Source organism: Pleuronectes platessa, chromosome 6 (assembly GCF_947347685.1).
Source record: "Pleuronectes platessa chromosome 6, fPlePla1.1, whole genome shotgun sequence".
Lineage (NCBI taxonomy): Eukaryota > Metazoa > Chordata > Actinopteri > Pleuronectiformes > Pleuronectidae > Pleuronectes > Pleuronectes platessa.
Window position 1 is genome coordinate 16,864,081 of NC_070631.1, and position 26,498 is coordinate 16,890,578.

Genomic DNA, 26,498 nt, shown 5'->3' on the forward strand with positions numbered 1-26,498 from the left:
CTCTCTGGGCTTGGTTGGGTTTTAGATTCTAACCGAATGTGAATAAAAAAAAAACAGTTTACAGTTAAAATAAACCATTTAATAAACCATTTACTCAGATCATCCTGGATCAATGATTTCTGTGTCCATCGGTGTTCAGGAGTCTCTGTTTTTAAAAGACAAACTGTTGATGTAAAGCTGTATTGATATACAATAATGGGCGCGAGGGTCTGACCCTTGATCTATACTTTCATGTGTTTTCCTTTTTACCTATCTCTCTCTCTCTCTCTCTCTCTCTCTCTCTCTCTCTCTCTCTCTCTCTCTCTCTGTCTCTCTCTCAGACCAGACAGTGTTTACTTAGTGCAGGCCTTCACAAGGTGTTTTGGAGCATGTGTGTACATGCGCCCCGGCATTGCCGTCTATGTCCGGGCATGCCATAATTAGAACGTCGTACCATTTTTTGGGTTCCCATCCTTCTTTGCCTCTCTCCTTCTCTCCTCTCGTCTCAGTCTATCGTTTCTCTCTCACCACGCCAGTCCTCACCTTCTGTCCCCTTTCCTGGCTGTACATGTGTCTGTGGTGTTTGGTGTGTGTGTGAGTGACTGTGTGACTGTGTGTCCACTGATGCACACTTCTCCTGCACTCTCTTTGCTTTACTGTGTCTGGACATTTCTGACTGAAGATTTAACAAATGAGACCAAAGCAGTAAAGGATGTACTACTTGAAAAAGAAGGTAAAGATTTTATGTTTTTCTGCTCATAGGGTGGTTGTGTATGTGTGTGTAATGTCATGGCATTTCAGTGTGAACTTTACAGTCTCTGTCAGTTTTGTGACACGCATATGGACGAGACATTCATCTTTACTTTAATAATCTATATAATTGTTGTCATTATCATTGCTTGTAAGTTGGTTTCTTTTGCTGGGTTGGATATGATACAAATATGAAACGTGGACTCATTGTAACTGATGAGCAGAAGTTTAACAGGTGGACTCACTGTTGCTTTATGTCTTCCGATTTTTCTGTTTTTGCTGAATAGTCTGACAAAGAATTTACAAATGTCCATGTAAAAAGAAATACGGGGTCACAAAGTAGTTTTCCTCTTACTGTAGAGTAGCTTAACTCTTTATGGGCCTCACACAGTGCATTAACAGAAGTGTCGCTACACACAGGGCAACAAACCTTAACTCTCCTCTCAAACACAACGCAGAGGACAACAGGGGAATGACAGGCAATTAGGCAGAGCACAGATTACGCTTGTCGTTTACAACTTGCCTCACATAGCCCCAAGGAGGATCCTGTGAGGACTTCACTGAAACAGCCACACGCACACACACACACACACACACACACACACACACACACACACACACACACACACACACACACAATCACAATCAATGTTGTCCTGAGCTTGTGATGATTTTTTCCTCTCTGTAATTTCTTGTGAAAAAAAATCAAACAAACAATGCTCAGTGAAGATTATGGACATCTACCTAGACAGTTACATGTGTGCCAACACTCATGTAGCATCACAAACTCGCACACACACACTACCCACAACTCTCGCTTCCCAGTGTAACCCGACCTCCCTGCAAGCTTCCAAGCCCCTGTCTCTCCAGCACCTCTACCTGTGTCCTCCCTCCGTCTCCCTCCTCCCTCCTCCGCCTTCCTCATTCTCTTCCCTCTTCCTTTCTCCCCAGTCCCAGTACAACCTGCTGAGCAGCAGCATGGAGAGCCTGGGGAGCCGTGCGACCTCCGCCAGCCCCTACAGCTCCGAGAACGCCTCCTCGTCGGCCGTGCCCACCCCCTCACCCTACTCCCAGCCCAACTCCACATTCGAGGGCCTGTCCCCTGCCCCTGCCATCCCCTCCAACACCGACTACCCTGGACCGCACACCTTCCAGGTGTCCTTCCAGCAGTCCAGCACCGCCAAGTCTGCCACATGGACTGTGAGTACAACACACTTTCTTGTTGGATGTGCAATGTGTGTTTGTGTGTCTGTTGATTAGTGGTTCTCTGCCTTTTTCTTTCTCTCTTAGTGAGTAACTGTATTGCACACACGTAAACATCCACACATCGACACAACTCCTTCACCCAGTCATCCAAGCCAGCACATGTGCTGGTGTGTCACGTGCAAGAGAAAGTTGTGCATCATTCAGTAATTGATCATGTCCTCCACTCACCTCTAGGAATAAAATCTAGTGCAACTGGAAAAGTTTGGTATATGGCCGAGACCCCTTTTGTCCAGTGTCCAGTGTCTTGCGAGGCAATTCAATCAATCAATCTATTAAAAGAAAATAATGTTTAGTCACATAATATGTATAATATAACTTTAGGAATTGTTCAATCACTATTTGTGTAATAATAATAATACAGTAATATATTCAGAAAGACTGCTACACTAAATATAAGTCTTAATCCATTCTTGACAATGTTTGTGTTGCCTGTTGATTCATAGTAGGTGGTACTGATATTTACTATTTGACAATATATCCCTTTTTCATATATTTATATATATATATATGGCATATATAATATAATTTACGGGTTAGAAAAAATACCAGCAGTCCTAGTTGAACACAACTCAGAGATGTCCTAACTAAAACCTAGACCAGACCTAATGAATTCAACACACACAACTGCCGTGTGATGTGATGGTGCTGAGAGACAGGTGAAATGGGAGCTGCGTAATTCCTCATGACCCAATGAGGGGTCTACTGCTGGAAAGGTGTCACCTCCGACTGTCACATAGTTGACCTCCCTGAAACAAGAGTAACGAGAGACAAACTGCACTTCCTTCACTCTGTGTGTGTGTGTGTGTGTGTGTGTGTGTGTGTGTGTGTGTGTGTGTGTGTGTGTGTGTGTGTGTGTGTGTGTGTGTGTGTGTGTGTGTGTGTGTGTGTGTGTGTGTGTGTGTGTGTGTGTGTGTGTGTGTGTGTGTGTGTTGTTTGTGTGTGTGTGTGTGTCTGCGAGCCTTCAGGCCTGTGAGTGTCTCGGCGTGATAGAGTGAGGTTTTCCTGCGTGGCTGTGTTTGCTGGGAGTAACCATGCATGGTGCGGGCAGTTTAACTCAGCCCTCAGTGATGTAAGAAGATCCCCCACTGGACATTAGAGTGGTGGTCTTTGACCTGCTGCTTTTCTTCTCCGTCTCTTTCTTCCTCCGATCTTAACACGCACTCATGGCTGTCACCTTTGGCGCCTAAAGTTTCTCCCGGTCCTCTCTTAAAATACGTCTGCCATCTCTTTTCTCTCGTCCATTCTCTTACTAAGGTCTCTCTCAAGGCCAAAGTGCTTTCATAGAATCCAAGAAAAACATGGACAATGATGTTATTTTGTGTCATTTAAGTTCAAACCTGTTTCATCCCAGATAATTGATCAAATCAGGGATAATCCCTGATCATCTTTTTACCTTTAACTGAAGGGCAACTGCCAACAGATAATTTAGTGTTTCTACTGACTTCACCATCCTGCGGCCCCATCTTGCCTTTTGCAACAAACCAAATAAACTCCTCTTATCCTCTTTGGTTGCGTGGATAATAGCTTGAAAATGATCCGAATTGAATCAAAAAAGAAGAAAGCGTTGATTGTACCTGCCTGAACGACTCAAATCATGGCTTTGTTTGTGTGTGTGTGTGTTACCGGCAGAAACAAAAGAGTTTTGTTACTGGCACACGACTTACGATACAGATGATGAGGCAGCAGAAACAGGACTGTGCGGAAGCCTGTGATTATTCAGATGCCTCTGCTGCAGTTAAACAGGAGGGATTAGAGTGAGAAAGAGAGAAAAAGGGTGATTGCTCATAGCTTTTATGGAATTTACTGTAATGCTTTGTTTTTCATCTTTCACACCTGATTATATGATTGTATAAGAAGATGTACTTAAAGATTATTATACAGCAACAACAAAGCATTTCATGTGTGAAATGATGCAGTATGATAGGGTTTAATCCTCTCGGATACTTCTTGATGCCGCTGAAGTTTTGCTTAAAATGCCGGCAGGACAATGTTCTGAATAAAAATTATAGCATGCAGTAGTTTTTCATTTTTTACCGATATAAAAACACAAGTGTAAATAAACATGAGCTCAGTGGGAAAATATGTTTAAAGGATCAGATCAAGGAAAAGTCAAGTCTCTCTCAAGTCTTAGTTTTGAAAAGAATAGAGATTAAGGTCAAGCCTCTTGGAATGGAAGGGGATTCCCCCAGAAATAACACTGTGGATGAGGATTTTGTGTGTGTGTGTGTGTGTGTGTGTGTGTGCGGGTGTGTGTGTGTGTGTGTGTGTGTGTGTGTGTGTGTGTGTGTGTGTGTGTGTGTGTGTGTGTGTGTGTGTGTGTGTGTGTGTGTGTGTGTGTGTGTGTGTGTGTGTGTGTGTGTGTGTGTGTGTGTGTGTGTGTAATGTGCATGCACATGTGGGTATGTGTGTATCTGCAAAATCCTGTAGAAAGCCCTGGTTTGAACATGCTCAAAGAAAAGGATGACGATAGCTGGACCAGACTGAATCACCTTGTTTGAATAAAGTTCAACAGTCTGGGTTTCCTGCAGATTTTCAAGGCCTCAGGCAGTGGGGAATGCCGAACGACATAGAAGCATATTGACTGTAATCAGTTACCTGGTTCCCGTCCTCCGAGTTAGAGTGGGTGGCATTGGGAGATTACAAGAAAGGTTAGGTTTGTGGTTGTACACAACTGGGTATCAAGGGAAAGATGAGAAGAGAAGAGACGAAATGAGAGTAGAGCAGAGGAGAAGAGAAGAGAAGACACAATACTTTTTTTCAACTATCATAATGTTTCCACTTGCTGTAAATCCATCCAAGCCCATGTTAAGCTCGCCTGGTAATCCCCCAGTCCCCCGCCTGTCTCGTCAAGACGCCGTGTATTAGTGATAATAGCTCTGAAACTCTGCCGCTATCTCGCCCCTAGAAGATGATTCCTTGGCGTGGATGCCAGCAAGCGTCACTGCGACTGGAAATGAGATGTAACACCTCTGCCTTGTCAAATAATAAGACTTCTTTCCATACACTCAGACTTCAGTTAATGTGAATGTCAGCGTGTGCGTGGGTGTGTGTGTGTGTGCGTACAGTATGTTTGGGGGATGATGGGGGGGGGGGGGGGGGTACACAGGCTTGAACATGCACTTCGCGGCGGCTTGTCAGAAGCTGCTTTTCCCAGCTATTAGCTTCTCTCCGTTAGGACACAGGTCCCAACACGCCCCACACAATGCGTCCTTCCCCTCCTCTCCCCATGCATCATCCGCGGCCACATCACCACTGGCTTACCTGTCCTGTCGACCACCGGATCTGGGAAAACACACTGGATAAAGATGGTGTCTTTCACACTCAGATGCGAGCCAAGTACATGATCTTGTGTGTGTGTGAATCTATAAAAGAGAGGTGCTTTTTATAGTCAACCGGTAGATGTACTAGAGAAGATAGAGGCTCCAGGATTGATATCTTAACTAATATCATCCCTGTGAACATTATCCAGTGCCCTCAGTGGAAATCTGGACTGCAGCATGTCACCAATCATGGATACGAATATGTTTTAGACTGCTCTATTCTGCTGTGTGTCCCTTAACACTCACACTGTGTAATACTGTGTATTTGCCATGCTGTCATAAATACAGAACTTTTACTATCCATACTTCACCAGTGATGGGCAGTAATGCAATCAATACGAAGCCATTCAACTCATTCTATTACTTCTTACATTATGTAATCTGTCAGTTGGTTGAATAGGTAAAATCATTATTTTTATATCCTTATAGACTCAAAGAAATTCTCTTAACAATAATGCTTTACAAGGGTGAAAAAGAGAGGGAAATTTGCAGTGAATTTCCAAGGAAAGAAACGATTCTTAAGAAAGTCAGTCTGTTAAGGTCATCACATATTTTTCCCAAAGTCTCTTAGAAACAAACAGCAATTACAGTGTGTGTTTGTGTGTATGTGTGTGTGTGTGTGTGTGTGTGTGTGTATGTGTGTGTGTGTATGTGTGTGTGCGAGCGCGCGTGCATAAATGTATTCGATATTTGGACAGTTAAGTGGATTTGCAGTGGGCAAGTTGTTGCTTGTGTATATGGATGACGGTCTGGCAATCATCACCCTGTCTCCAGCAGCCTGTCAGGACCTGCCTCTGCTGGTCCACAGTGTAGAGGCACGGATGGATAGATGGATGGATGGATGGATGGATGGATGGATGGATGGATGGATGGATAGATGGATGATTTAACTGTAAATCCAAACATAGATGTCATAATCACATTAAACCTTTTTGGAATGATAAACTGGATGTTTAGGAGGTTGGCACGTTTGATTAAATGTTACAAATCCATATATCTTATTTTTGAAATTATGTGATGAAAACTTAAACATACATTGAAAAGGGTATTTTTATTGTCAATGTCGTTTTTACCCTCAACAATGACAGTGTCTACATCAACTTAAATCAACAGATGGAACAGATTTCATAACATCCGGTTGAACCTTCTGCAATTGACATCTTTCTTTTTTTTTACGTTTACAAATTCTATGTCTAAAAGTATTCCAAATTGGTTTCCTCCCTCAATTCTAAATGTTATTTTCTTACCCATATTAAGAGTTTTTCCACCTCAAACCAAATAAGCTTCCGTCAGTAGTTCTTTGTTCTCACTCTCAGTCACTCCTTGTCCTTCCTCTCCATCCTTTCATCCCACCCTGTGTCCTGAAACGAAGCCCAGCTTATTCATCACTTGTCTGAATATATGCATCTCTTGTCTCAACAGGAAGAAACACATCGGATAGTGTAGTTCTTTCATTAATGCTGCGCTTCTTTCGATGACACAAGGAGCTGACCTCCCAGACTAATCTGTGATGCATGTGTGTGTGCGGGCCTATTCCATGTCAGTGCATGTATACACTAGTTGATGTTCTGGACGAGTTGAGACGTCTCCCATGGCATCTGCAGGAAAAGTAATTTATGATTTTTTCATGCACTCTGAGATTCCTACTGTCTCCACAATGTCTCAAGAACCAATGGTCACTTTTAATACTCGGCCATCAGGAATTCAGAATAGACCTGGAATTGCAAAAAAATTGACCAAGGTGCTGTAGAATAAGAACCATGTAGAGAAGCAAATGAATAAAACTAGAATGGTACTCAGTAGAGTTTACAAACATATTTAAATCCACTGGATCCAGATTTTTATTTGGATCTGCACCAAATTGCACACTCATTACGATCAGTCCTCTCAACACACCAGGTTTCTTCATCAAGATCCATTAATTATTCTTTTGGAAATCAAGGAGACAAAAGACAAAAAAAAATAAAAATATTCCCTATCTCACAATGTAAAAAAAAGTTATTTTCTGGAATCCACCCCCTGATCCAGATCCACACTAAAACTGAATGGGTTCTTTTCTAACCCATACTGCATCCTTCTACCAAGGTTTGAGGTTATCCTTCCATTAGTTTTTCAATAATTTTGCCTACAAAAAACACAGACTAAAAAACAAATGGACAGAGGTGGAAACATTACCTCTTTTGAAGGCAATTTAGATAAATATTTGAAAAATAACAAAAATAGCTAAAAACTCATAAAGCCTGCGAAAAACGTGGATCATCCATTTACAATTAGATATGCCAATGGAAGAGGAACTGTTTTATCAAACAGAAAGCATTGAAACCACCAGCTTGACCAAATATCATACTTTCTCTGACGCTGCCTGCTAATTTGTCAATAATTTTTAATTACGGAAAAAGTCTGCTGTGCTCATGCTGTAGGATAAATCAATGGATATGTATTTGTTTTTTTTTTTAGATATAAGTGATTGTTGCTACAGGAACAGTCCCCAGCTTTGTAAATAAGAACTCTGCCTGGCTTTTCTCAGAAAAATTATTTATTCAAGGTATGGATGGGCTGTTCAGACTTGTCAGGCAAAGTTAGGTGGGAAAGGTAATGTTGTGCACAGGTATTTCCATTGCCCTCAAGGGAGTGCTCATGGCTAAGGGTGTGTGTGTGTGTGTATGTGTGTGTGTGGGGGGGATATGTGTGTGGCTGTGAGGGGCTTAGTAACGGTGTCACAACAAGGAATCCAAGCAGTTGCTGGCGTAGGAATGACTCTGTGCCAGTCGTCATCAGGCCAGATGCTGTCTGGAGGGAGAGTCAAACCAGAATTGGAATGATAAGAACAAATTATAAAAATATTTAAATGAAAGTGGAGTCCAAATGAAAAAGTGATCTATTTGAGTTGGGTGAAGATAGGTTTTCTAGCTCAAGTGGATACTACACTTCCCACTATGCAGCAGAAATCTTTATGAAAATCATTTGTTAGACCCAAAATGCCAATTTGTAATACAGCCTTTTTCATAAACTTCAAAATATTATCAGGTGTTAGTTTTTGAATTTCCTACAAACTCCTACAAACACAGTCATCGATTGAAGGATGTCAAAATATTCACCATTTACCACACGATTAAAGTCAACCAGATAAAAAGTTTAAAATGATAATTGAGGATTCTAGTAAGTGGTTTGAGATGCAGACCATTAATGTGGTCATGGTTTACATTTCCAGCTTCTCTCAATAGCTCTCATGCTGGTGTGCTTTCTCTCACCTGTCACATTCAAAGAATAATAATAAAAATGACACTAAAGTTCTTTCCAATAGGACGTGGCAGATATTGAGCTGCATGTACTTCTGCCACATGTTTCACTGTTTCATCTGAATTCAAGCTCACTGTTGCAAGCCCACACAGGACAACTGTCGTCTTCTGTCTTTTCTGGAAGGTCCCAAGTTCAGCGGGGGAAGATTTTTGAGATTTGGTGATTGTGTCGGGGCATGTTAAGGCTCTCCATCCTTTGTCCCGGTGTCTTTGCGATGCGTCTGAACAGGCATTCACACGCATACATACAAGTACACACCTGCATGTGTAAATGCTCATAAACAAGGAGTCATTGAAAACTTAGCTAACACAGCTCAGCACAATCTCATTGAACTGAATGGATTGAACGCAGTCAAATACATCCAACGCTTGTTTCACCTTTTCCCCATTTGGTATTGATACACGCACACACACACACACACACACACACACACACACACACACCCTAACCCTAACCCACACACCATATTTTGAGTCTGTCCTTTTATGCCTTTCCTCTACCATCTGCAGCATCTCGCATTACTACCCACCCTGCTGGATAATAATCATTTATTCATTCTAATAACCCAGTATTTACTTTTATAACACCGACTAAAATTTACTGCTGACAGTTTTACAGTTCAGTTTACTTACGCTCCCTTTCCTGACACCATGTTTTCTTCAGTCATAACATTATGCTATAATTACACTGTCCTATTTGGGCCCCGCAATTTTATCAGAAAATCATATTTTGATTAATTTGGATTTTTCCACTTGAATCCCTTTTATCTCTGCTGCAATAATATATAATGTAATGGCTCAAATCACTTGTTCTTCTCATTAACATACAGCAGCATCTCTTTCAACATTATTTTACCCTGATGTCTATGGTGCTAAATCCTTTGAGATTAATCTACCTATCTTTTATCTTATTATTCATATCAATGTCTTGAGGGAACAACTCTTTATGTCTGTCACAAGTTCAATTTTCTGTAGGTTATTCAAAAAACCTCAGGGCGTGAACTGATGACTAATGGATCTGATTCTTCACTCTGGAAATGAGCATCTGTAAAATTCAAGAAAGAGAAAGAAACCTGGTGATGCACATTTGAACACAGCAACTGTTTGGCATTTTGTTGGCTCAAGTCTTGGTTCAACTGTGCTGATGTTCTGAGAATATGTTAGAGAAATGCCTCTTCCATTTTCACTTTGTCCCATATGCACGCCGTCATCGTCACAGATCACTGACTTGAGTCTCTCTGGCCCTGTGTCTGTGCCTCTCCCATCCAGTACTCGCCTCTGCTGAAGAAGCTCTACTGTCAGATTGCTAAGACCTGTCCGATCCAGATCAAACTGTCCGCTTCTCCTCCACATGGCAGCATCCTCAGAGCCATGCCCGTTTACAAGAAGGCGGAGCACGTCACAGAGGTGGTCAAGCGCTGCCCCAATCATGAACTGGGACGAGATTTCAATGACGGTAAATCACACAGTATAGGAGATAAGACACATTACTCATTAATCACAACTTTGGTGTCATTTAGGCCTTAAGCACAAACATTTTGTGCAGTAACATATTTAAAAACCAGATTGTGTGGTGAATGAAGGGTTTGATGCTCTGAGTTAGATCAACCAACTGCATCCTCACCTTTCTTCCATCATTCTCCCCACAGGTCAAGCAGCCCCAGCCAGTCACCTGATCCGGGTGGAGGGGAACAACCTCTCTCAGTATGTGGACGATCCTGTCACTGGCCGACAGAGCGTCTTCGTGCCCTATGAGTCTCCTCAGGTTGGTGGCTCGTTATCATAGAGACACGTTACATTGTTGTGATGTCAGTTCTAGGGAAATACTTAGTCGGATCTGTAAATAAGGATGAAGGTCATCAAATAATCACTAGAGTGAGAAACTATCAGGGGAGGTTAATGAAAAGCATCAATTGTCTTGCCTCACATCAAAGTGCAGTACAGCACTGCCCCCTGGTGGTAGATTGGTCACACTTACAGAGAAAATGGGAGGTTCGTTTGTCTGCACATGGTTGGTAATAAGAGATATTGTTTGATTCATAAAATACCTTAAACCCCTAAACATTTATTGTTGTTTGCTGCAGGTGGGGACTGAGTTTACCACCATCCTGTATAACTTCATGTGCAACAGCAGCTGTGTGGGTGGCATGAACAGAAGACCCATCCTCATCATCATCACTTTGGAGACCAGGGAGTAAGTCAGCTATACATAGGTCAAACGCATGGCTAACCCTAACCTTCACACTTAACCTTCACACCTTATCTAAACCTCATGGGGACCTGCTCTTTGTCCATATAAGGAAGACAAGTCCCCATAATGTCACCGTGTGAACAGATTTCGGTCACTGCATTAGTGTTTCATCTTACAGTAACAAGTACATTTTTCTTTTAACTCCAGTGGTCAAGTCTTGGGCAGGAGGTCGTTCGAAGGTCGGATATGTGCGTGTCCTGGCAGAGACCGCAAAGCCGATGAGGACCACTTCAGGGAACAACAGGCCCTGAATGAGAATGTGGCCAAAAATGGCAGTGCCAGTAAGCGCAGTGAGTCGAAATTCTGAGACGTTCACGAAATGTGAATGTCTAAGGATGAGATGTGAAGCATGTTAGAGAAACCTGCTGAAGTTTGATTCTGTCGTCTATAGACTTCAAACAGAGTCCGCCGAATATCCCGAGTCCAAATATTAACATGAGGAAGAGAAGACACGGAGAAGAAGAGATTTACTACATTCCTGTAAGTCCTTTACACACTTTTTCATAAATAATTTAATAAATAGTGTTATTTTTAAATCTGATTTGTGAGGTTTCAACCCCCTAAACTCAACTATGAACCATTGTTCAAAAGATGTGCTCCAACGGCTGTTGATTAGGTCCGGTGTCGTGTTTGCCGCAGGTTCGTGGCAGAGAGAACTTCGAGCTACTGATGAAGATTAAAGACAGTCTGGAACTGGTGGAATTGGTGCCTCAGCCGCTGGTGGACTCCTATAGACAACAAACACAGCAGCAGCTGCTGCAGAGGCCGTGAGTAACTCACACTCACATGCACAAGCACACAGAGGACCATTGATGAATTTACATACTGTAAACATGCTTAAAAACACTCAATTATACACAAGGACCCTGTTCAGACCCGGTATTAACATCCGCTCTGACCTAATCACAAGTGGGCAGCTCGAAGTACAGGTGTGATGCAGCCAAGATGCATTGAGGACACATTTGAGATTGGGTCTCTCAGGTATGAACAGGGCTAAAGAGAAATACAAAAACCTGCTGCCAGTATTAAATTGAAGTTACTCTACCTGTGTAAAATGCGAATACACAAAACATATAAAAGGACTCTCACTTTGCCATTCACACAAATATATCCACACCCAGACACACTTCTCTATGAGTCATTTTCCAGATGAAGTTGAAGTTACAATCTCAGAGTAGAATGAAATAACCTTCACAAGAAGCTGAATAAATAGTCCTTCACACATATCCCACGTATCTCAATGAACTCTGCCTCTTTGTCCTCGTTTGTCTAGGAGTCATGTGTCATCCCCCTCCTCTTACTCTCCAATGTCCAACATGAACAAGCTTCATGCCCACGGAGGCCTGAGCAAACCGCCCTCAGTCAACCAGCTGGTGGGGCAGCAGCCCCAGCAGCACCCCACTGCCCCCACCTCCATAGCTCATATGGGTGAGTTTATACCTTGTGTGTGTGATTCAAACAAATCACAAGTAGCATGTTTAAAACCTGTATGTTGATAAAGGTTTCCGATCAGAAAATATTAATACGAATAATTGTATGCGATTGTAGTAATAGTAAATTATAGTACAGGTCATCTGCTGCTGATTATGTATTGACTGCCCCTTCCTCTGTCCCAGGCTCAAACATGCTCAACAGCCACCACATGCAGGCCAACGGTGATATGAACGGAGGCCACAGCAGTCAGACTCTAATGTCTGCCTCCCACTGCAGCCCGCCCCCTCCGTATAACCCTGACCCCAGCCTCGTCAGGTACCTCACCCTCCAATGACACCTCTCCTCTCTTCTCCTGTAAAAGGCCAGCAGACAATCACATGCACTTGTTGGTTTGAAATCATAGACTGTATATAAAGGTGGACGGCATGTCGGCTCCCAAACGTGAAGCCATACCCTCGTTATTCGCCCTCTGATGGCTGGCTGCAGCATAGCTCATAAACCCTGCCCACTCCACTCCATGTTAGTGGATGGGACATTGACCAAACTAAAAATAACACATCATATCGAGTTTGTTAAAAGCGCAAGATGGCAGCACCTCTCATTTTCATACAACCATGTCATCATGTCATGTCATCATGTCATGTCATCCATCTTGTCAAGGTTCTATGGATTATATACGAACAAGTGGCATGTTGATGCTTGATCATCTGGCCAAACTTTGTTTTTTCCTTTTTTTGGGAGGACGGGGGGGTCCTTTTTGCAGTGAAATGTGTTAAGATGGATCTGTGTAATACAGACTGTTTGATTTGATCATAGTTGCTTTGCAAAGACTCGCAATTACATCACAAATCTCCCAGCAACCATGGCTGGTGCCACAATGAAAGTCCAAAGAGGAATTAGCTCCATGCAATTGATAAATAAACCATTTATTAAACAGCCTAAAAGGAACTTTAAGTGGAAAGGTTGTGTTATAGCAACAGGTTAATTAATGTTTGAGTGAAGATAAGGAAAATTAAAAAAAACAAATTGTGCTGTGTTCTGTTACCAGTGTAAGATAAAATTGTCTATGTCTTTGTCGACTGTCTACAAGCAACTAGTGCTCTTACCTTAATTCGCTTCAACTACTTGCATGAGCTAAGTATCTGAATCAGATGTCGGGGTTTGTTATGAAGCCCAAACTGTGCGTCATACATATACATCTAAAAACGTTCACACAGTCACTATGTATACAGCCTACATATACCTTTGCAATGCACTACAGTGGATTTTCTTCTAAAGAATCTCTCGTTGTTTACGTTCTGTCTAATTTAAAACTGTTTACTTTCTTATTTTTCTAAGAGAACGTGTCAATGCAGTTGTTTGACTGACACAAATTTAACTTTTTTTTGATACATCAGACTTTGTCCAGCTTTTCATTTTCTAGATCATCATGTTTATTTTGAATTGTACAGTTTAGCGTATTTTTCGATTACATTGTATGTTACAAAAACATTAACATTTTATGTATTTATAATAAAGGTTCTTCACCAAAGCAATTATGGCCTTATGAATCATTAATATAAATGCATGTTTGTGGTTCTACCATAATTGCATCTATCAAGATGTATGGTTTCTGTGGATTTGAGGCTTAATATAAGCCCTAAATCCTTCACGCGGATTTAAAATAAACTAATATTAGATTGAGATGATAGTGAGATGATGATGTGATACAAGCACAGCTGCACTTTTCATCTGTGTCAAATAGATTTTATATATTTCAGTCCTACTTTAAATTTTGTAGCTGTGGTCTGATGACAGTCTAAGCAGCCCTGCTTTTCTCCCCATACAGTTTCCTGACCAGTCTCGGCTGTCAGAACTTCATCGAGTACTTCACCTCCCAAGGCTTCCAGTCGATCTACCATCTTCAGACTCTCACCATGGAGGTAACTGCTCTGTTTGTTGCTCACCACCTCACACTGACAACAATCATTACAATATCAAATGCTAGGTCATAGAAAAGGAGAGAGGAAACAATAGTGAACGTGAACATTTTGGAAACCCACTGGAAAAAAGGAATACTTTGACTTAATCGCTATTAAAGGTGTCCTGTTGAATATCTGACCACAAATAGTTTCTACCTGCAAATACACCAGGATGCACCGACAACGTCATCATTATCTGTCTTCTTTTCTTCGTCTTCTACTTCATACTCACACTTCTCCAATGTCTGTTTTTGCCTCTGTCAGGATTTAGGCGCGCTGAAAATACCAGAGCAGTCCCGCCACGCCATCTGGAGAGGTCTGCAGGACATGAAACATGGCGCTCCCATCCAGCTGCCCGCCTCTAACCATCACCATGACTACCAAGGACAGCAGCTCCTCCGCTCCAGCAGCAACATGGCCGCCTCGGCGATGGCTGCCATCGGTACTACTGGTGGGGAACTGCAACGCCAGCGTGTCATGGAGGCCGTGCACTTTCGCGTCCGCCATACCATCACCATCCCCAACAGGGCAGGTGTCGTTGGGACGTCAGGTATGGCAGCACCTGGGGATGAGTGGGCTGACTTTGGTTTCGACATGCCCGACTGCAGAATGTCACGAAACAAACACTCCATCAAGGAGGAGTTCATGGAAAGTGACGTTCACTGAGGCTGAAAAGAATCTCGGGACTGTTTTGACAGCGTTATTGTCACAATCCGTCTAATTGCATCGTACTCCAATGTGGATCGGCTCTTTATATGTGCAGTTAGGTGTTTCTCCCAGTGATCTTGCAGAGAATCAAGTTTTGTTTAGAATGTTTTTCAGTGTATGAATGCAATTTCCTGTGCTTTCCTTATTTTGTGCATGAACACTTGCTCCATCCAGGACTTTGAACATGAGATACCACAAAATATGTCTCAAGTTCTCCCGGCGTACACCACTGCGACAATGCAGCTGTCAAGGCAATGCCAATGGAAGAACACATCGTTTGAACTATAAGTTTTCTGACTCTAATGATCGCAGGTGACAAGTGAGGAATATCAAATATTCTGGGAGGCGGGATGTTGTTTGGTCTCACAGTGCAATAATAGATTCAAAAAATGTTCTAACAGTCCAGACATTTATGGTGTACATCAACTGTAGCATTGAATAGTTTTAATTTGTATCTTTTTCTTTTATCATAAAACTAGTTCTCAGCTGCCTTATTTATTGCTCTTTCAGTTTTACTTCACTTGTGCAAATGTATATACTGTAACTTGTAAATGTTTTAGACTAGCTGGGTTGAAAATGGGTATTTAGAATCAAAATGAAAACTTGTGTTTCCTGTTTGAACCAAATGTACAGAGGCGATTGGTAAATCAGTTATGGGATCACCTAGTAGTGTATATTATAATGGAAAAGATAACTTGATGACTTCTAGTTCAGTATGCCCTTATCATTTAAATGTTCAAATTTATTAAATGGGATTTGGTATGAATAGTGTGTATTCAAGGGAAGTCCCATCCAAGTCAACAAGTAAAATCAAAAGTAAAACATTGCATCCATTACTTTTTTACTGTGGGAGGTGTTGTATTTATATACTAGTATGGAAACACACTACAAAACAGCTGAGAGGCAAAATATCAAAAGCAGTATTATATCTTAATAGAAGGGATTCAATCAGAGTTGCGGAAAATACATTAAGAGTGGCATCCCTGTTTACGACACTAGACAAGACAGTAGTATGTGTCTACTTTTTGGTGAATTTTGAATAAAACCTTGCAGGGCAGGTTCCTCATACTAGCTGTGTGTTTCTTCATAGCACTTGTTTGTGGATATTTAATCATTAACAACATTCCAATTTCAATCAATTGCCATCAACATGATTGATCATGGTGCAATTTTAGTATGGTGTCAAATTTGTTTTTAGTAAGTAGCTGACTTTGCACCATGATAATAATCTCTACCTGAGATGCAGTAATTTTTCCATGGCCCTCATACGTTCACATTTCCACCGGCTAACACCAACTGGTCAAAGACAGAGCACTTTAATGCTTTAGGTAAAAGGATTTAGGATTATTTGTGCTTATGATCAGTATTATGCATTGTCATAGTGTAAATAGAAATAGTGCTTTGTTTTGATATTCCTGGTAAGTTTTTTTTATAAATATATAGAGATTATTAAGAGGTTTGTAACTATTGCTCTTCATCAATGTCTATTAGTTTCTTAGGTTGTAAAGTTCAGTGTTTTTTTTTCTTAAAACCGTGGATATTAAAATATTTGGCGTCTTTCATTGTCTCTCTTTATTGAAGTCAAAAAATGACAAGACTAATCACTGCTCTGAGTTTTTTCTTATTGATATTTACGTTAGTTTTCACATACGTGGGATTAATGTCTGCAGCATTTGATAAGACATGCATTTGAATTAAGATATATATGATAGCTTGATGTTAAGTGTGATTTGCACTGGTACAAGACAGAACAGGTACATTGGAATTCTTATGCATGGCACATACAAAAAATGAGATACATATATCAATAAAATATAATAGAAATAATTAAATATTATATAAAAATAACATAGGCAGTTCTGAGTTATTGCATATAAGCACAATGACTTCACTGAAATATTAAATGATTAAATGATAAAATACATTTATTTCAAACATATAGCAAAGAATGCATAAAATAACACAGGAAATGAATAACGGTAATATTTTACCCATGTTGCATTAGAAGGGTAGAGATTCAAAAAACATATTTATTCCAAAAAGTAACAAAGGAAAAAATAAAAATAAGGATTTGTGATGATCAACAACAAGTTAGTTGGGGAATGCCTGAAGTACTGAATGATGAAAGTCATTCACTGTAGAGATGGAGTAGCTTGAAATGGGCGCATTTATGGAGCACTTTTCAAAATCCACATTGCTTTACATTGGCATGTAAAGAAAATAAAACCAACCAGTCATAAAATCCCTCAACAATATAGAACAAACTAGTCATAAAAAAATACAAACCAATATGGTTTGTGAAAACGGAAACAGGGATATTAAAACTCAGTTCATTCTCAATCATTCCATTAAATAAGAGAACCCTAAATAAAACAAAAGAGTATGAAGTCTTAAAAAAATATAACTTATTAATAATGTAACTCATAAATGTTGAGTGAACTTATTGTAAGTCGCATAGTATGGCTAGTATAGCTAGTGATGGCGACATGAAGCTTCATGAAGCACTGAAGCTTTCCATCCAATTGGTTCACTCATGGGCCAAAGCTTCATGGTGCGCCATCAAGTGGACAATAAATTGAAAGCAGGCAGAGTGATTATAATGACACCATGGCTTGATGTGTGAAGCTTTGAATTGAAGAAAAATGTATGAATGATGTTTGTGATGCCAATACATAAATTAGGAAGGAAAGTGGAAACAAATTGGGCAGAGGGTTGTGATGTGAATGTGCTTATGCCACTAGGGTCAACATTTTATTAATTTTTATTAAAAAATTACAACTATTTCCTGACTGAGTCACGTGGTACGGCCGGCTCGCGAGGCTTTGAACGTCACCACATACGTCATCAACACACTGTCACTGGCTCGTCGTTCTCGGGGATCGACCTTCCTGCCTGGCGTGTGTTCGAGTCCTAGCGGAAGTACTGACGTGTTCACACCAGTTTGCTCGAGAGGTGGCTAGTTTAGCTAGCTAGGTAGAGCCGGGTAGTGACATCAGCGGCCGCATCAGGTAAGAGAGGAGCGCCATTGATTATCCTCACTTGATTTACAAACGCAACCCAAAGACACAGAGAGACATAGGAACCAGGACCCACGCTGTACAGACACGGTATCGTTCAGTAAACAGTGACGCGGTTCATGGAGTTGAGTTTCATTTCTGTCAGAGTCGGACGGCTAGCTGAGGAGCCGTCGGCAGCGTAGTACCGAACTTCCGGAAGTGAGTTGTCAGATTATCAAACGCATTGCCGGGACTTGTAGTTCAATGATTTCCAGAGACAGCTACGTTGCAATGAAGTGAACGCGAGTCACGAACTACATTTTATTTTGTCTCGGCTTTGATATACTCCACGGGTGAGTTGTGGGAAGTGTAGTCTCGTGAATTGATTCAAGGACCGTATGGGGTTAACTGAAGCTTCGTCTAAAACTACATCCCCCATACTAACAGGTAATTTGGGCGAAAGGGCAATGTACAGCAAGATAGCTGGTTAGCTATTTCTAGGGCTAATTTGTCAGCTAACGTCCCTGATAAAAAAAAAATAATACAACCGACAAAACGATAATAACAGTTGTTGCTTTAGTCGATTGTAGTGATTTCACTATTTTATCAGTGTGTGTCTTTCTACAAATATTACCTGTTAGCTGCCTTCCGGAGTGCCTCAGCCTGTTAGCTAGTTATGCAGCTAACGTTAGCTAGCCCCCATAACGCACAGTTAAACACGGTCTTGCCTTTCTGCAGCTAACGCTACGTGTCGAAATACATAAATACAATTCATCTGTAAGTGGGTGCGTAATGACAACACACGTTGTGATTGGTGGTCAACTAATGTCCACGTTACATAGAAGATTCACGGCCAACTCGTTTCTAAATCAATGGACCTCTCGTCCCTGTGTGAAAGTAGCTGAAATGTGTGACCATGGCCAGTTAGCGTTTTCACTTTAACAGGGACGCTATTAGATTGTGTTCTCGTTTTCTTTGTAGCCGGTGATCTTTCGAATCTCTACACGGGTGGTGTGAACCAGGAAGACACAAGTTAGAGAGCAGCTCCTGTAGATTTAGTTCATCTGAGAATATCGCACATCTACCACAACGAGCTGGTCACACATTTCAGAAGTGCGTTGCCTTTTTAACTCGTCTCCATGAATGGATTATGTGTGTGTATGATCAGTGAAAACCCCTCACTGATTTGGAAGTGACAGACCTCTTGCTGTTCTTTTACATGCAGGCAGACCCATCCATATCATTTTGTGCTGTTTCATCTCTTTGTGACTGCTTCAAGCATCAAATCATGTTGCTGCCTCTATGGTGTTATTTATCTTAAATGCTATAATCCCATTCAGGGGATCCAGGGACCCATAGGAGTCCAGTATATCTTTAAAAGGCCTTGCAGGAATGTAGATCATCCAAACACCAGATACAGTTAGATATAGTAGGCTATTTAAAAAAACCTCCTTAGATTGCCATTTCTATTTATTTCTCATAGTTGAAGCACTGGATTGTGATTAAAGATAGTGCCAGTGAATGTTGGAATGTGTGTCTAGTCTCATAACAAAACAAAACGTATGTCGAGTGTAGACAATTCCAACTGGCTGGTTTACAAACTTGAAATTCCAGCCTCTGTACACCCAAGGGTGGTGGAGATACTAGAGTTGTGGATCCTATATAATGAAGCTGCCCTGCAGTGACAAATGGCCGGTTTCAGTCAAACTAGCCAGGTAAGTTATATTCTTCTACCCCTAATCAATATGCTCTGTTTGTCTGTAGAATGTCAGAAGGGGACAGTGTTGGGGATTCGATCCATGGGAAACCATCTGTAGTTGGTGCCTTCTTCACACGGATTGGACAGGTGAGTGATCGTGTGATGTGTGGGTCTTATTAACTTGATATAACAAGTTCAAAAATTCTGATATGGTGCTAACTATCAAAATAACCACTCAGTAGTTTTTCCCCCAAGCTTTGTACTCAGAGATGTTATTAATGCTTAAACAATGTCACTAGCTATCATACGTGAGAAGTGGTCAATGGCTTTGTCTAAGTGTATTCCAACAGTCAGGCAGAGACAAAGGGCCTAGGGTTTGGGAATATTTTCCTTTACATTCATTAGAAATAAGGATGACGGGTTGCAGATGTTATGTCTTTTAGTCATATTTATGCAAAAGTGAAACAGACAAATGTGGTGTTTTCTCTAAGGTTAAATATCTTGCTTGTTCATGGATGTTTTTCCCTGATGACTACTCCTTGTTTCCTTTTGTGTATATATCGTGGAACAGGTCTATCAGTCATGGCTAGACAAGTCAACTCCATTCTATGCAGCCCGATGGGCATCCACTCTACTACTTACTGCTGTCTACATGATCAGAGTGTACATACTACAGGTAATCTTTCATTTCTGTATATTACCCCATTTAGTATATTGTTATTTGCTCAGGTAAAGTAAGAAAATGTAAGCCATGGGAATTGTAAGTAGTTGTGATGACAGCATCACTTCAACGGATTTCTGACCTTTGTCCAAATGTGATTTAAAAACCACAAATCAATTATCTTAAAAGGAATTAAAGTTTTGCAATTAAAGAAAATGATATTAAATAGTAGACTAACATGTCCAGTTAGGTCCCTTCTGGCTATATATGCCTTTTGGGGCACAGACTATGTTATCGAAAGACATGTTGTGAATAAATTACTGTTCAGTGACTGAGTTTTGGTTCAACCAGCATTTAACAACACATTCAGAAACAGACTAAATGAATCATGCTATTTATGGGGTGAGTGAGCTAAGAGGTAAAACACTTTTTCCAGAAGGAGAGTATATGAAGGAGCCTTGTTGCTGATGTTGTGCTGCTAGAGCCAAACCAAGTAAAATTGCTCCAAATTCACAGTTTGTCACTAAGAACTGTTGCAGAGCAGATTACTGATACAGCACAAGCTACAACAAACACTCTGAGGACAGTATTTTCGACCAGCTATTTTGTTTGTGGGGTCACTGCTGAGTTTGACCCGAGGGAGGAATTACTCTTTCTGCATGTCATGCATGCAACTAACAAAGGTGAGGATTGGTTTGAGTTGTTTTCTTTTGGCTAAAAATTAGCATCATCATCACTGACATCAGACCTCTCACCAAAGAGAAGAAGGCAGTTCCAGCCATTGTATTAGAGAGGTTAGTGTGTGTGTGCAATAATTTAGTCGGCTCCTTGATCGAATTTATAAACATTGAAAAGGCTCTTGATGGTAGTAACCTTGTCATCTCCTTAGGGGCTGCTCCAAGTGGACAGTAACTCTTAACATCTATTTTTTTTTTTTGCTGGGGGCTGATGATCCTTGCTTTAAAAGTTTGATTAACAGTAGTTGCACGACTCACTAATATGTTTTAAATTTGTCTATTTGTCTGTGTCGTTGCCATAAAATGTTCTCGCTCGTGTGTGTAATTGTAACTAGCAAAGGTGCACCTCCATGTTCACTAGTTACCCAGAAATCATTTTAACGTGGTGATGTTCCTCTGCTGCTTTTCAGGGATGGTATATAGTAACGTATGCTTTGGGAATCTACCATCTCAACCTCTTCATTGCTTTTCTATCGCCAAAAGTGGATCCCTCAATGCTTGACGAAGGCAAGTTGCATCGAATCATTTTTTGTATATGGTCATGTTGTGCACTTGGTATATTATCTGTCTGTTTATTCAGTATTTTGACTATTCGACAGGTGTGCATCAAATTTGTTTTTTTATTGCAAATGTTTTCATAGTTTATACATTTGTCCAAGGAACAGAATACAGAAAATGTTATGTCGTAGCACCAGACAATCTGATGTTAACATGTAGATGAATAATTTCAGTTCCACAGAAAAAGGAAAATTCAAGAAAATACTCAAGCAAAATGATTTAAAAATGTTATCTTAATTTTTTTATATGGCCTAAATGCTCACATATGAATGTATCCTTTTTAATAACCACCACATCATCTGTTAACATATCTCCTACAGATGAGGGCCCATCCCTTCCTACCAAGCAGAACGAGGAGTTTCGCCCCTTCATCAGGAGGTTGCCTGAATTTAAATTCTGGTGAGAGTCCAACTCGTGGTCGGGGCACCTATCTCTTTCCATCCACAGAGAGATTGCAAATCATGGTCTTTCAAATGACCCGTGTGGTGCATGGTTAAGTCACGCAGAGCTCATTTGTAAAAGGACTAAGAATCTTTAGCATAAACCACAGATATGGGGTGGAATAAATCTGTGTATTTGCTTGTGACAACATGCGATCAGTTCTATTTTATTCGTATTCTCCATAGATAAACTTCTGTCTTTTAAACATTGATAATGAAACCTAATCAGCAACTTGTTTTGACAGACTTCTACTGCACAATTTTAACATCTTTGGGCAGTTTTAATCCATTCTGAAAGTTATACGTTTAAGAAACGTACTATGAATAGATCAACAAAACCATATCAATTTGTGTTGTACCAGTTAAACTGTGTTTGTTATGTGTTTATGCAAATCCTGCATCCTGCTGTGTACAAATACAGGAAGAGAGTAGAGTGGTTTTGCATCAGTCATTCTGCAGTAGCAATTTGTCTGGTGTATGCAAAGACAATCTAGGGTTCCTCATGTGGTTAGTCGCTGTGCTGTCAAAAATATTGGACATAAAAATATAAATGACCAGGTTGTTTTAAAATTATCCTGGTGTAAGTTATTTACGTATTATTTATTTATTTAAATAAAATATGATGAAGCATATGGAGATATTAAGTTTAGTCACCAAGTGGCTTTCATTTTCCATCATGTATTTATTTCATGTTCTGAACGTAAATAATAGTTAAGGATGACAGTGTTGCTGACTCCGTGTCACAAAGGATCAGAGAGAAAAAAGATTACACAGTTTTAACTGAGGTCATGTTACTTTTCTTTCTAGGCATTCTGCGACAAAAGGCATCGTCATCGCCATGATCTGCACATTTTTTGAGGCCTTCAACGTTCCAGTGTTCTGGCCTATACTTGTAATGTACTTCATCATGCTCTTCTGCATCACCATGAAGAGGCAGATCAAGGTAAATTGTGTACACTCACTCATTGACAGATACAGTACATGTAACTGTTTACATTGACACTGTGGATGTAATGGAGTTACAGCAGTGTAACGCAAGCAGTGCAGTTCATCCAAGTATTTTTACGGGATCAGGCAAATAACCCGTTGAGTAAGGTTTCAGGTCTATTTATTATGCCCCATAGCCGTTAGCTCTGGCAACTTAGTTGTTCAAAATGTCAGAAAAACCAACTGCCTAATGCAATTAAGGATTTTTATTTTTAATTTCTAAATCTATGATCAATGCCCCTCAGCATATTATTAGCCACTACCCAACAAGATTAAACTGTTATATAATTGATGACATATTAAAAAGACCAAAGCGTTGCTTTTTGAATATGGGGTTAATTTTGAACAAACAGCAGCATAAACAGGAGAAAATGAGGATTCACTTATCACTCACCTGCAGCATTGCTTGGCCCTCTTACTCACCAGATCACAATAATCAGCCCTCATAAACATGCCGGACCTACTCAGTCCTCAGCAGACCGCTTCTCTACCCGTTCTTATTCAGAAACGATACCATGTGCACATGCTGTGGGGTCAGTCTGGTTCACAGTCTGTTAACTGTGACACCCACAGTAGAGAATACCTTCTCAGATGGTATAGATGTCCTAGAAACAAATTCATCGATACTGAGTCCGGCAACATTCTAATAGTTGGTTCATGTTTAAATGGTTAATGATGAACATCCCTAAATGCAATGCAAGTCACATTCAGATGAGTCATGTTTTTAAAGGGATATTTTCTTTGAATCCATTATAATGTACAGATGTTTTGGTAATTGTGTTCACCCTTAACGGATAGTTCACCAAAAAATGAAACTTCCCTCATCTACTCGCCACTATGCCGATGGAGGGGTGGGTGAAGTGTTTGAGTCCAAAAAAACACTAAACACCTTCACAATCCATTACAATTGAAGTAACTAGTGACCAAAGCTTCAGATGTAATTAAACAATAGAAAAACATAACATGCCTCCATTTTGCTTGTTAACTTCAATTGTGTTGGATTTTTGCTGCAACACTGTTTACCACTGACACTCCTAAAGTGTTTTGTGAATAACAAAACACTTTATCCACCCCTCCATCGGCATAGTGGTGAGTATATCTGGGTTTTCCTTTCTGGGTGAACTCTCTCATCTGCAGGAGATATCAACATGTTTTATTTTGAAGACCTGAATATCTTGTTTAAAGTGCCAATAAAAAATTGTTTTAAAAATGTTTGGACAAACTCAAATACCTGTCACTAATTCTGCTCGTTCTTTTCTCCACTTCCTCCAGCATATGGTCAAGTACAGATACCTACCCTTCACACACGGGAAGAGGACATACAAAGGCAAGGACGAAACAGGGAAAGCCTTTGCTAGTTAAAAACTCCTACTTAGTCTCCCCCCTCCGTCTCATTTGAAATCTGCCGTTCACAGCTGGTGGGGAGTGACATGGGTTAGAGATTTTTTGTTTGTTTTTGTAAGTGGAACAGTATCATGAAAACATAACATGAAAATACTAGTTTTAATCCATGGTTCAAGATGTTTGATGAGGACATGGCAATATGGATCGAATTAGTCTGGGAATTTAGCCTTTTTTTCTTTTTCTATTGAGGACCCCGATCTTCAATTTAGGATTCGTTTGCCTTTGTTCACTAGTAGGTAAGATCTGACTCAGTGTTGCCTTTCGTATTTTTAACCCAATGGGGTAAGTATAAAATTATTAAAGAAGGAGCCACACTGATGTAAAAAAAATTTGCAGTGAATTTATTTGGTTGAATTGTTTTTTTGTTTTTTCCCCCTTAATGATGGTGATTCCAGTCCATGTCCTTATACCCAACTGAAATAAATTCGCCAACTTTTAAATAATATATCAGTTCTACTTATTTGTAACAAGTTATATATTGAGAATCCAGTAGTGTTAATAGCAAAATAACACGATTAGATGTGTAATATAAAATCTGAAGGAAATGCAGCAGTCTTTTAATTGGAATCATTTCATCTTTTTCGACAAACGTGCAGCTGGTTTAGGTGTGTAGGCCAGTTGTCCTCATGTCCAAATGCAGACGCTTTGAAGAAAAAATTGGTCACATTCCACTTGAATATGCATTCAGGACAGAATGGACTTATTATATTTCATCCCTTGAAATAGTAGTCGGCATTAATCTTTCTTGGTTTAGATAAATCATGGATTGGCTGTCAATGTGATTCTTTATACAGCCCAGATTACACTGGGATCAATATGGATGATTATCATTGACTTTATTTCAATCTTCAGCCAAACGTCACAACGCTGAATGCATATTTCAAGGCAAATGTGTCTAACCCCCAACCCATTTAGTTGCCTATAGACTGTAGTCTAGCTCTACTTAAGTTCTTAGTACTTTTTTGCTGTTGAGTTAAACAGATGGGATACTGTGTCATTGAGCACCCCTGTAAACCAAATTTGTCAATTCATCGTATTGGGCATTTAGAGTGAAATGGCAAGTTAATGAATTTGCTTTACCTCCGATTTTTACACCATTTTTTGAATAATTAGTCTAAACATATTTCAAAGTTCAGAACCAGTATTCAAGTTTAATTCCTAACAAGATCTAATCTTACATTATAACAGAGCAATTCCACCTCTCTTTGAAGCATTTACCCATCTGTGTTTCAAAGTCTGGGGTTCATTCGATAGATGAGCTGTTGTAGTCCTTGATAATTTGTGTTTACTGATTTAAAAAAACGTTTTGGTAAATATAGTCATTCCAAGCAAACTGTTGTTCTCTTTCTTTTGCAGAGGAAACATAAGAAAACAGAGATTGAGAGCTTTTATTATAACAAATGGATGAAGTGGGTGACGATCACACTTTTTTTTCTTTTTCTATAAACCTGTTGATTTTTTGTTTATCCCATTTTTATCAAAATGCTGGGGATTATCTGTCATTAATAAACTATGATCAGCACTGTAGTAAGGGATCAAAACATTTTCCTGTAAAAAGTTTGTTTCAAATGATTGTCTGGAGGATTTGTATATACATATATATATATTTTAAAATAAGATCTTTTTTTTTTAGATTATTATAATTTTTTCTTCCAACCACCATACTGTTTCCTGTTTCCTGTTTTTTTTCTTTCTTTTTTTTCTTTATCCATTTAGGTTGAAATTGACAAAAGCAGAACTGGTTAATTGGGTTCTTAATTTGATTGATTAAACATGTTTCTCATGAATTGCATGTTCTTGTTTTCTTGTGCAACAGTTATTAAAAAAAAGATTTTAATAGCTCAAGTGTAATTTTTTTTCACTCCAAATGCCATTAAAGCAGATGTGTCCCTCCAAACAGTATGTCGGTGTCTTGGTTTCATATTTTGTGGGTATAGATGGTTAAAAAAACTATCCAAGATATCAGTACACTTCTATTTCCTCTCTTCAAATCCATGGCATTAATTTTGACGGTTTACTCGACATTTTCCAAACTCAATAAGGACCCA

The 26,498-nt window shown here is 40.0% G+C and overlaps 2 protein-coding genes across 4 annotated transcripts; both read left to right on the forward strand.

Annotated features, from left to right (window-relative positions):
* Positions 1–418: 418 nt before the first annotated feature.
* On the forward strand, positions 419–16,528 carry tp73 (tumor protein p73). Of its 2 annotated transcripts, none has more exons than XM_053424573.1 (12): positions 419–712; positions 1,681–1,929; positions 9,884–10,070; positions 10,264–10,379; positions 10,699–10,808; positions 11,013–11,155; positions 11,257–11,345; positions 11,505–11,632; positions 12,139–12,293; positions 12,482–12,614; positions 14,128–14,221; positions 14,525–16,528. In XM_053424573.1, exons 1-12 carry the CDS (start codon positions 692–694, stop codon positions 14,924–14,926), a joined length of 1,827 nt encoding a protein of 608 aa, XP_053280548.1. In that variant the 5' UTR covers positions 419–691; the 3' UTR covers positions 14,927–16,528. The 2 variants fall into 2 exon arrangements, with proteins under 2 accessions (XP_053280548.1, XP_053280549.1); XM_053424574.1 differs by having other exon boundaries at positions 11,013–11,146.
* A 1,290-nt stretch (positions 16,529–17,818) lies between these two features.
* Positions 17,819–26,352, forward strand: rer1 (retention in endoplasmic reticulum sorting receptor 1). Of its 2 annotated transcripts, XM_053424596.1 has the most exons (8): positions 17,819–17,976; positions 19,729–19,810; positions 20,235–20,339; positions 21,472–21,568; positions 21,940–22,018; positions 22,867–23,002; positions 24,319–24,373; positions 25,807–26,352. In XM_053424596.1, the coding sequence occupies exons 2-8, from the start codon at positions 19,730–19,732 to the stop codon at positions 25,815–25,817; spliced, it is 564 nt and encodes a 187-aa protein (XP_053280571.1). In that variant the 5' UTR covers positions 17,819–17,976; position 19,729; the 3' UTR covers positions 25,818–26,352. The 2 variants fall into 2 exon arrangements, with proteins under 2 accessions (XP_053280571.1, XP_053280570.1); XM_053424595.1 differs by having other exon boundaries at positions 24,319–26,352.
* The last annotated feature ends 146 nt before the right edge of the window (positions 26,353–26,498 follow it).

Excerpts from the sequence above, each read along its gene's own strand:
- tp73 (XM_053424573.1), top strand. The coding sequence starts at position 692 with ATGTACTACTTGAAAAAGAAG. Across the intron at positions 10,071-10,263 it reads GGGACGAGATTTCAATGACG|GTCAAGCAGCCCCAGCCAGT; the intron begins GTAAATCACACA and ends TTCTCCCCACAG. Across the intron at positions 12,294-12,481 it reads CACCTCCATAGCTCATATGG|GCTCAAACATGCTCAACAGC; the intron begins GTGAGTTTATAC and ends CCTCTGTCCCAG.
- rer1 (XM_053424595.1), top strand. The coding sequence starts at position 19,730 with ATGTCAGAAGGGGACAGTGTTGGGGATTCGATCCATGGGAAACCATCT. Across the intron at positions 22,019-22,866 it reads TTGCCTGAATTTAAATTCTG|GCATTCTGCGACAAAAGGCA; the intron begins GTGAGAGTCCAA and ends TTTTCTTTCTAG. Across the intron at positions 23,003-24,318 it reads CCATGAAGAGGCAGATCAAG|CATATGGTCAAGTACAGATA; the intron begins GTAAATTGTGTA and ends CACTTCCTCCAG.